This window comes from Photinus pyralis, unplaced genomic scaffold (assembly GCF_008802855.1).
Source record: "Photinus pyralis isolate 1611_PpyrPB1 unplaced genomic scaffold, Ppyr1.3 Ppyr1.4_unclustered_Scaffold166, whole genome shotgun sequence".
Classification (NCBI taxonomy): domain Eukaryota; kingdom Metazoa; phylum Arthropoda; class Insecta; order Coleoptera; family Lampyridae; genus Photinus; species Photinus pyralis.
Window position 1 is genome coordinate 23,822 of NW_022171057.1, and position 11,368 is coordinate 35,189.

The 11,368-nt window shown below is 38.3% G+C and overlaps 1 protein-coding gene and 2 long non-coding RNA genes across 6 annotated transcripts; 2 read left to right on the forward strand and 1 right to left on the reverse strand.

Moving 5' to 3' along the window:
* The first annotated feature begins 2,878 nt into the window (after nucleotides 1-2,878).
* On the forward strand, nucleotides 2,879-7,872 carry LOC116181687. 4 transcript variants are annotated; one of them, XM_031502100.1, is made up of 5 exons: nucleotides 2,879-7,426; nucleotides 7,482-7,526; nucleotides 7,573-7,613; nucleotides 7,663-7,794; nucleotides 7,850-7,872. In XM_031502100.1, the coding sequence occupies exon 1, from the start codon at nucleotides 2,902-2,904 to the stop codon at nucleotides 6,730-6,732; it is 3,831 nt and encodes a 1,276-aa protein (XP_031357960.1). In that variant the 5' UTR covers nucleotides 2,879-2,901; the 3' UTR covers nucleotides 6,733-7,426; nucleotides 7,482-7,526; nucleotides 7,573-7,613; nucleotides 7,663-7,794; nucleotides 7,850-7,872. The 4 variants fall into 4 exon arrangements, with proteins under 4 accessions (XP_031357960.1, XP_031357959.1, XP_031357958.1 ...); XM_031502099.1 differs by having other exon boundaries at nucleotides 2,879-7,526; XM_031502098.1 differs by having other exon boundaries at nucleotides 7,482-7,613.
* Nucleotides 7,848-9,530, reverse strand: LOC116181689. Its single transcript, XR_004147312.1, has 3 exons — nucleotides 9,453-9,530; nucleotides 9,266-9,405; nucleotides 7,848-9,212 (listed from the first exon to the last, which is right to left on the reverse strand). It is a non-coding gene; the product is annotated as an uncharacterized LOC116181689 (long non-coding RNA).
* An 88-nt stretch (nucleotides 9,531-9,618) lies between these two features.
* LOC116181692 lies at nucleotides 9,619-10,377 on the forward strand. Its single transcript, XR_004147318.1, has 2 exons — nucleotides 9,619-10,145; nucleotides 10,195-10,377. It is a non-coding gene; the product is annotated as an uncharacterized LOC116181692 (long non-coding RNA).
* The last annotated feature ends 991 nt before the right edge of the window (nucleotides 10,378-11,368 follow it).

Genomic DNA, 11,368 nt, shown 5'->3' on the forward strand with positions numbered 1-11,368 from the left:
CATATTATTCTAATGTTAATTGATATCAGTATTGCTACAGTAAACTAACATTAATCGTTCCAAGACATTCATTATATTAGTTTTAGGATCATCAGGCATGCCAACAGTTGCATGATAGATATACAAAATCAGATTTTTAATCCAAGAATCGTGCGATTTGTCCATGTCATCCATCTAACGTAGAGCTTGTCTCCTTTACGCCTTAAAACTTTCTCGGATGGGTTGTTTTCTACATTTCTTTAGCATCGAAGTGTCCCATTATAGGTTCTCCTAATAGATCCTCAAGGTATATAGGATTACCAACCTTTAGCGACTTTAACAGTTTCGTAGAATAATTTGAAGTGTAGTCTCTTGCAAAAAATTATCAGCCTCACTATAAATGTTTTCTATACCAATCTCTACGGAGAACTTAGCCCTTTGTTACATATACGACCTTAGGTAATCTATATGTAGGGGAAATTTGCAATGTTTTAACCCAAATAGGTCCCACTATTTTCTTTATTATCTCAGGTAAAATATACTGTTCAAACCAGCCAGTTGCAGCATCATGTTAAAGATTCGTTCTTCTCTCTCGCCATAATTTTCCTGATAGCATTGTTGACAACAAGTTTCAGAGTCATAGTACTTTATCCCCTTTCTGTCTTTTCTTAAAGTACTTCCAACGCGGTATCCTTCTCTCTCGCAGCAAATTTCACATTTTTCCTTTAGCTCAGGTCGACAGTCGCTACAGTTACAAGGTCTTCCCCAATTACACGCTTTAGACATCGTTGAAGGGCTGCTCTTCTCGACAACACAACACCAAATGGTTTCTGTCCTCTGTTCTGAACCCCTTTATGCCTTTACGGAAAAGCGAGCTATGGGAATTAAAAGGATCACACCTCCTTTAGGTCAGTTAGCAAACCCCGCTGGAACAGTTGGCAAAGCCGTTAGATCAGATAGGTAGAGCCCTTGGATCAGTTGAAAAAGCCGTTGGACCGCTTTCGAACTGCTTTGAACCGCTTTCGAACTGCTTTGAACCATCTCTGAACCGCTTTCGAACTGCTTTGAACCGATATTGGATCGCTATGAACCACCTCTGAACCGCTTATGAACTGCTTTGAACCGCCTTTGGACCGCCTCTGAACCGCTTATGAACCGCTTTCGAGCTGTTTTGAACCGGTTTTGGACAGCTTTGAACCGATGTTGGACCGCTATTGAACAGCTTTGAACCGGTTTTGGACAGCTGTGAACCGATCTTGAACCGATGTTGACCCGCTGAATTGAACAGCTTTGAACCGATTTGGTACCGATATGAATAAACAAACCCGTTGAACCTGTTGACAAGCTGATGACAAACCACCTGGACTAATTGGCAAACCCGTTGGACCTGGTAGACAAGGTCATTGTATTAGTTAGCAAGATGATTGATTCCTAGAGGATAAACCTGCTGGTAAGGAGGCTAAGGTTCTTAAATCGCATCATGCTGTTTCCCTCTCCACTACGCTATTGATTCATACCATCTATAAGTTTTTCCTATAATTTAGTCTAACTACAAGAGTGAAGGTGATAACATGTGTAACTGCTGGTCCTGTACATCATCGTCTGATGTTGCGACATCGCCATCATCAACATCATACGGGTATTTAGAAGAGGAATTAGCAGAAATATATTATCAAGCGACAAAGGAAACGTTAATTGGTGCTGTACGATACGTTCTCAGTGATAGTAAGGATATTGAAATAGGTTATAGCACTTGTTTTCATCAGGAACCTGTTTTACGCCTCTCTTGCAAGAGCGAGGGTTGCGGTGTCATATTGACTGTTGAAGATTGGAACAATCTTTTAAAATGGCAGCCCTATACCGAAATACAGCTATATCGATCAAAGAAAACAGAAAAATGTTGGTCTGCTGAAGACCTCATCTATGAAGACGTCAACTATGAAGATTACTATGAACCATTAAGTGACACTTTAGGCTTACTTTATAACTGGAAATTTACCGATGATTCGGATAAAATTATAACCACCATCGATATTCGACAATTTAATCAATCATGCTGCATGCATAGAAACGAGATTGAGGAGTTGTTCAACATGAAATATGCAATAAACTCAAGACTACAACAACTAGGGTCCTATAACTTCGCTACCTTTTACCGGATATTTATCAATAAAATGGTTGACTTGAAAAGAAGTAATAAGGAGACCGCGCCTATCGCTGATGTATACGAAGATGCTAGATACTTAATTAATCAGCTGTGCATAGAAGTATATTTCAGAAAAATGTGTTTAGAGGAAATCTTACATTACAATCCATCAATTATTGCTAATGATGTAATGACGAAGCTTCAGTATGTATAATAAAATTAAAAGTTATAGATCGAGATCATTTTATTATCAAATTTCCCATTCGAACGGGTTTCAGTCGTCAAGTGCGATAAAAACAGGAAAACCTCATTAAAAATAGCTACACAAGGTTTGATGATTGGAAGAGCGGATGCTGTTTCCTATTCCCGCCATTTACGTTTCCTGCTGATTAGCATATCCTGCTGATTAGGATATCCTGTTTACAACAGCGGATGTTAGTTTCCTGTTGACGTGCCCGGACGCTGTTTCCTGTTAACGACCGGATGCTGCTTCCTGTTAACGACCGGACGCTGTTTCCTGCCTATCACCAACATGCTATAAAGGGGATACATTATTCAGGTTCTTCCCATTTAGTCATTGTGATTTAATCTGATCCATCTGTAGGTGTGTTTGTTTTCTTAGCGATATATTGTAGGTGAGTTTAGCATTTCTCTAGCTTATTATCAACAATTATTTAGCATTTTTAGCTTCAGTAATTATTTAGGCGAGTTTTAGCATTTTTCTAACAATTATTTAGGCGAGGCTATTTTTAGCTTATTATTATTAGACGTACAAGATGTTTGCAGTTTTAGTGAAATATATTGCAGGTATTTTAGGCGTGCTTAGAACTAATTATAGCGATAAAGGAGTTAGGGAAGGTCTAGTAGAGTGCGATAAAGCTTCACGTAGGATTAGGGATTCTATGCGCGGATCTTGGTCTATAGGTGAAAAACAACATCTTGAGGCTTGCTTACGTAATATTAAGTCGATGCGTAAACATTTTAAATTAGAACAAAAGAGGGGTCATGGCTTAGCATCGAATAAAGGAACCTCCACTTCGGCTTTTAGTAATAGAAAAGAAACCGCAAAACATCGCGTTCATTGGGATGATTCCAGTTCGGCGTTTAGAAATAGAATACGAACTGGAGGTATCACTAATCTTAAACATAAAGACCCCGGCAACTTCTTAATGGACTGTAAGACCATCTTCAAAAGCCGAATTCATAATGCGTTGAAGCAAGATGAGGCTGTCAAAGTAAATGCGATTTTTTGCGGGGAATTTGCGATTACTCAAGGTGAAAAGATGCTTAATGAGTATAAGTACTTTACAACATCAAATGCGGCAATATATAGGGGTACTGATATAGAAGAGTGGTTTAAGGAGAATGTTGAGAAACCGATAATGACCAAATTATCGGAATTTCAAGAACGTGACAGCGGTTGGGCCCTTAAGGCTGTTATCAATTTAGGAGTGAACATTAACAAATTTACACCTCAACTTGGCTCTTTATATATTGAGTTACCTTCACAAATTCAATCAAAAAAGGCGTGCGTTAACGTTAAAAATGATGATGATGCCTGTTTTGCGTGGGCGGTGGTTTCAGCGTTGTATCCTGTTGATAAACATCCTCAAAGAATATCCAAATACCCTCACTACTCTTCCGTGCTCAAGCTAAAAGGGATCCAGTTTCCGATGACTATGCGACAAATTCCGAACTTTGAAAAACAAAACAGCATCTCCATTAACGTGTATATTCTGAAGAAAGAGAAAAAAGACCAGTTTAATACGTTGCCTACCTACCTAACGAAGGAAAAGAGGGATAAACATGTGAACCTGCTTTTAGTGCAAGACTGCTACGAACAATCGGTCAAGTTCCATTATGTTTGGATAAAAAATCTTTCACGGCTAGTATCGAAGCAGTTAAGCAAAGAAAAAAGGCAAAAGTATATTTGCGATAGATGTTTACATTTTTACCGTTCTGAAGATAAATTACATAAGCATACTAAGGATTGCATACAAAAGAATGATACAGCCATCAAGATGCCTACAGAGGAAAAAAAGATGTTGAAGTTTAAAAATTTTAAAAATAAAATAAAAGCCCCCTTTGTCGTATATGCAGATCTCGAGAGCGTTCTGAAACCTAGCGAGAAGAAGACCGCCTACCAACAGCATATTCCAGCAGCTGTAGGATACTACCTCAAATGTTCATATGACGAATCTCTTTCGTTTTATAACAGCTACCGCGGTGAGGACAGTATGCGATGGTTTGCTGATGAGATGAATAAGCTTGCGGAAGATGTATCTACAGTGTTTCTTTGTCCCTACAAGATGCATATGACTCCACAGCAGGAGCTTGAATTTCAAGCAGCAACGGAGTGCCATATTTGCGAACAGTCATTTAAATCTGGACAAAAGAAAGTTCGTGATCACAATCATCTTATCCCGGAGAACAACTTCCGCGGAGCTGCATGTGAGGGATGCAACGTCAACTATCAGGACACTCATACAATCCCGGTGGTGTTCCACAACTTGAGTGGATATGACGCGCACTTTGTTGTAGCAGATATTGCTACTAGAATGGATGGCAAAATTGATTTGCTCCCTATAACCAAGGAGAAATATATTTCTTTCACCAAACATATCGATGAGTCACGTGTCTCCTTTAGGTTTATCGATAGCTTCCGGTTCATGGCGTCGGGGCTAGATAAACTATCGTCAGCACTGACAGAATTTCCCAATCTCAAGGCGCAATTCTCTACACTACCTGCGGATCAATTTAATCTTTTAACTAAAAAAGGAGTCATGCCGTATGATTACCTCGACTCGTTTGACCGCTTCGAAGAGCCAACTCTACCTCCTCAAGATGACTTCTACAATAAGCTAGAAGATAAGCCCTGTCCCAGAAAAATGTATCGTAGAGCTCAGGAGGTGTGGGACAGATTTAACTGCAGCAACTTGGGTCAATATGTAGACTTGTACATGAAGACTGATATTCTACTCCTTGCAGATGTCTTTGAACAGTTTAGATCAAGCTGTATTACCACTTATGATTTAGATCCGGCCCACTATTTTACACTACCAGGCTTTACTTGGGATGCCATGTTGAAATACACGCGACAAGAGCTGGAACTCCTTACCGACCAGGATATGTTTCTCTTTGTCGAGCGGGGTATTCGTGGAGGGTTAAGTCAAGTCTGCTCTAAAAGAAGAGCTCATGCAAACAACAAATATATGCCCAAATATGATTCAACGAAACCGGATGTCTATCTAATGTACAACGATATCAATAACCAGTATGGATGGAGTATGAGTCAATATCTTCCATATGGAGGCTTTGAATGGGTAGACTCCAACATCGATATCACTACGATTCCGGATGATGCAGATGAAGGCTACATTCTAGAAGTTGATTTGGAGTATCCACAGCATTTGCATGACGCTCACACAGATTTACCGTTCTGTGCATTACACATCAACCCGAAGACTATGAAACCGCCAACTGAAACTGCGGAAATTTCAAAACTCATGGCGACCTTAAATAATAAAGAAAAATACGTCATCCACTATCGAGCCTTGAAGCAAGCATTAGCCCATGGCCTAATTCTCTCCAAAGTACATAGGGTACTCAAATTTAAACAGTCCCCTTGGCTAAAGTCCTACATTGACCTTAATACAGAACTAAGAAAAAAAGCCAAGAATGAATTTGAGAAGAACTTGTTTAAGTTGATGAATAACGCAGTCTTTGGGAAGACTATGGAAAATGTCAGAAAACGGGTTAATATCAAATTACTAACGCAATGGAAAGGACGTTACGGCGCAGAATCATACATTGCGAAACCGGAATTTAAATCTTGCGCCATTTTTAACGAAAACTTGGTAGCTGTAGAATTGAATAAGCTTGAAGTCTATTTAAATAAGCCTATATACGTAGGTCAAGCCATTCTTGATCTAGCCAAGACGACCATCTACAGCTTCCATTATGACTACATGATGGATAGATTTGGAGATAACTGCACAGTTCTTTACACAGATACGGACAGCTTAATTTATGAAATTCGTGAACAAGATCCTTATATGGCGATAAAAAACGACTGTTTTAAATATTACGATACTAGCGATTATGACCCCAATAACCCATATGGCATACCCCTTGTAAATAAGAAAGTGTTGGGCATGATGAAAGATGAAAATAATGGACAGATAATGACTGATTATGTAGGATTGCGATCGAAACTGTACACCACCAAAGTTTTACCCTCCAAGGATGATTTGATAAAATTACGGCAAAAATTAGAAGCGGAAGAGAATGAAGAGGATGAGATCGATACGATTATTAAAAATTTCGGTTTGATGAAGAAGGCAAAGGGTATAAAGAAAAGTGTAGTGGAGACTAAAATTACTTTTGACGATTATGTGGAGTGTCTGGAGACCTTTAAGCGCAAAACGACTTCCCAAAATTTAATCCGATCCAATAAACATCAGGTATATTCGATAACGCAGTCGAAAATTGCTCTAAGTCCCGAAGACGATAAGAGATATTTAATCCCAGGTACATTTGATACTCTTCCGTGGGGCCATTATGCTATCAGTAAGCCTCAAGATGTTCAACAGATGGAAATTGATTAAAGTGCAAATTTTTATTAATTAATTGCAGTTTTGTTATCTCGTTTGAATAATTTACCAACCCTTGACGAATTAATGAACCCTTTCAATTTATTTTGAAAGCGCCGTTCGTGCAGTCTCCCTCAGGTAAAATATTCAATCGATATAAACAAATTGCAGCAGATTATGGTAGGCCTGTTAGTTATTTTTTATGCATATAAGAAATTGTTAATGGGGAATCCTATAACGAGGCTGTAAACACCCCCAATAAAATTACTTTAATGCAATTTTATTGCCTCTAAGGTGGCCATGGAAAGGGGTGTATCATATCGAGCGAACCTCCGTACTCAATATTGCGGCTAATTGTTAAATTATTAATTAATAACTTTAGTTATAGCAAAATTTAAAATCTACTCATCTCCAGGGCATAACGATAGTCGATGTAGTGAAACAGCCTGCTTTTGAATAGACCGAGGTAATATTCATAAGGTATATGTTTTACCTATATAATATCAGGTATGGCGATATTGAATATGATGAGTGAAGGATATAAATTTTTATTGAATGTTTATCTGCATACCCCCTTTGTATCAAGCTTCCTATGACCTCGTTTGTCACATAGCTATGCAATCTGTGCAGGTTTCCTGTCTAAATGGATAGCAATAAATAAAACTCCTCCTAGAAATCGTTTGATAGGCATTTGTTACGAGGATGGCGGGTAAGAATGAGCTCTTTTCTATTTTTCATCAAACTTAATGTATGTAATTTTTCAGCTCAAGGTGCGGCCATCGTCTTCGGAGGCGTGCAAACGGCCTATGGTAAATACACCGCATATCTATCACACGTTTAACCATATATTTGTAGAACGAGAACTCCGAACACATCTAATAGAAAAATATGGATCTGTAAGTACTTTTCATGCATCATACCGTATTTTAATTAGCTCTTATTTAGGAACATGTTGCGATTTTACGGGGTCGGGGAACAATCCCCGGCTCCGTAAAGATTGAGGAAGATGACTTCCAGGGAACGAGGTTCCAGGTCTTTAAAGACCTGGAACTCAAACACACCTATTGGGTGTTCTATGTAAGTGTTATCATTTCAATTATAATGTATACTTCAATGAATATTTTTTTTCCAGAATTAATAAACCTGTTAAATTTTGTTCTGTTTTTCTTATCCGCCCCACTGCATAGATTATGATTGTATCCGTGTTCTAAGCTCTTACCTAAAATAGTAAGATGTAGTGGTTAGGTATTTATCCATAATGCTATACGGTGTTATCCTTTCTCTCGTAAAAAGTCTTAAGGCGCCAGAAGCATCTCTATCCTAGTTTGGAATTAAGAAGCTTGCCTTATCACAGATATTATCAGCACATAAACTTAAATCCAAGAAAAATTGTCAAAATCCTAGGAAATTTGTATACAAATAATTAGGATATTATTTTAGGAATATTCTTAGACTAAAGGTTATTAGCAAACTACCCCTGTATAAAGCTAAAAATAGAAAATTCTTGTATAAATTTAAGATTTCATTGTTGCAGTACTATTAAAAAGGAAGGCCTGTTAGTTATTTTTTCATACACCCTGTGTAGAGAAATAACTAATGGGGAATCCTATAACGAGGTCGTAAACATCTCCAATAAATTGCATTATTTCTAGTGCGAATTTATTGCCTCCTGGGTGGTCATGGAAAGAGGTGTATCTAACCAATAATAATTTAACCAAAGCTATACAAGGTAGATCGATCTTTGATTGCTAGAATTAATAACACATCTGTTTTAAATCGTACGCTTACACGTATTATGAAGGTACTGCTCAAGTGTATCAATTTGATTTAAGAAGCGTGTCGTATCACAGATATTAACAGTACATAAAGTTAGCTTCCTTTCTCCCGTAAACAAGTCTTGAGGCACCTCCTCCCACCCAACGTCCATCTCTATCCTGTTCGGGATTAAGAAGCCTGCCTTAGCACGGGTATTATCACCATATAAACTTAAATCCAAGAAAAATTAACAAAATTTGTGAGAGTTTATATAACAGCACTATTCTAACTAGAGTAATAAAAATTTATATCCTAGCACTTTGATTGCAGGAATTAATAACACATCTGTTTTAAATCGTATGCTTACACGTATTATGAAGGTGCTGCCCCAAGTGTATCAATTTGATTTAAGAAGCTTGCCTTATCACAGGTATTATCGGCACATAAACTTTGATTCAAGAAAAATATTGATTTAGCCCCATACGAAACTTTTCTTAATAGCTGTAATTGATATGAAGGTTATATGATAAGCCTTTTCTTAATATAGATATAGCTAAAGTTGGTGTAATACATAATATTCACAATGTTATCTTATTTATCGCAACGGCATTATCCTCTACCTACTTCCCATCAATAAATCTAAGATATTATATAGGTATTATAATAATAAAGCTACGGCGCTTGCGACCGTTTAACCATGATGATGATGAAGGCAATCCTCCATTGAGGTTTGATATCGGCTAAAAAAGATATCAATGTAGGCTTTTTATTACAAAATAATTTTGATACTTACGGTCCAACTCTGATGTAGACTATGTTTTCTGCTGTCAGCTTATTACTTATAAACGCCCATATAAAATAATCGCTGAATAAATACAATAAAATGTCACGCTTTCATTAAACTGCAAATTATGCGCGCAAGGACACGTATCCCTAAGAAAAGTAAATTATAAGCAACTAAAAATTGAAAAAAGGCTTACCTGAGGTATATAAGAAGGCGCCTGTCTAAGTAGGTGTATACCCACATGCACTTTTTGAAATCGGATTGCGGATGCACCATAATTGTCCCACGTTTTAAATGTTGCGGAACGTCGAATTTATACAGAACGTACTTCCGTAAAGATATACACATTTCCAATCAAGGGAGATTTTCGAACTTTACGCATTCAGACACAATAAAAACCTCCATAGGTACCGGTACTAATATGGAAATGAAATGGTATAAAAAGTACCTTATCACATTATTCGCTATAAATAAACACTATCGCAAGATTGCAACTTCCCATACCAAATGAATAATGAAATCCGCGCGTGCTGCTATTTTTTTCTCTTTATAAAATTAGGAGGATAACTTTAACGTCTTAAACCCACCCAACAGGGTACTACATAAAACTACGGAGTAGTTCATACGTCTTGGTCCCTAACCATGGAAAATTCCCACGAACTATAAACCTGGAGCTACTGAGGTAGCTATCGTTCCTATGAAATAACTCATACGGTCCCCCTACCGCCCCTACCATCAAAAGCTGATGCTATAATTAAACACTATCGCATTATAGTAAGATTGCAGCATCCCGTCCAAACGCGGTTATTTTCTTTCTATAAAAAACACCATGACTCCACATCGCACCGCACGTAGCTTCAACGGCAGCTTCAACCACCTTAAAATCCTGGTAAATATTCCGCTAAGACATATTTTGCATTTTAAGAGTCTATTTGTAGAACGGCCTCGACCAAATGGAGAATTTACAGTTAGGTATGAATAACAATGCTGTCATTCGAAAAATGGAGGCGTTGCCGCCATCGGTCCTCTTCGCCGCTAATTTTATGTAAGTAAGCGCTTTAATTGTAATAATAAACTTCAAATCACTATTTCAGCTCTAAATAAAAACACCCTACATTTTGTTTGTTGTTTTTTCCCTGCCCACTCCTGTTCTAGTTATAGGGAACCTACCTCCGAGATGGAATTATAGGTAAGAATGAGGGTCCTCGCACCTGTCTCCTGAAATTACAATTTCCTACCCTAGTCGCATCAATCTAATAGAGGGAGTCGGATGAAAATATACCTCTATATGCATTACGACGCCAATAGATGGCGCCTCCGTATCAAATCGCTATTTCAGCTCTAAATAAAAACGCCCTACATTTTGTTTTTGTTGTTTTATTTCCCTACCCACCCCTGTTCTGGTTATAGGTTAGAATGGGGCCCCCTTGTGTATGTCTCTCAAATGGGGGAGCTACCTCCGAGATGGAATTATAGGTTAGAATTCTCCCCCCTTGCATCTCTCTCCTGAACCCTCATATCTAACCGTTTGATGTCGCATCAATCTAATAGAGGGAGCCGGTTGAAAATATACCTCTATATGCATTACGACGCCAATAGATGGCGACTCCGTTCCGTTAAAATAGGTTCCATATAAATACAACTATCCAAGCATTATACCATAATAGTCTAATTAGCTCAGTGGTTATGCTATAGGACTTGTAATCCAATGGTTGGCGGTTCGAATCCGTTCCATTTAAAAAAAAAATTTCAGGGTACGAAGGGGTCGAAGTTGAGGATTCTAAGATGGCGCGTCCAAGAACTTGAGGATACCAAGATGGCGTCCAAGAACTTGAGGATTCCAAGAACTTGAGGATACCAAGAACTTGAGGATACCAAGAACTTGAGGATTCCAAGAACTTGAGGATTCCAAGATGGCGTCCAAGAACTTGAGGATTCCAATAACTTAAGGATTCCAAGAACTTGAGGATACCAAGAACTTGAGGATTCCAAGAACTTGAGGATTCCAAGATGGCGTCCAAATGACGCCTGCGCAAAGATGGTGTCCAAATGACGCCTGCGCAAAGGGGCGGGGCGCGCATGCGCACTGACCAGAAGTGCTCAAAAAAAGCC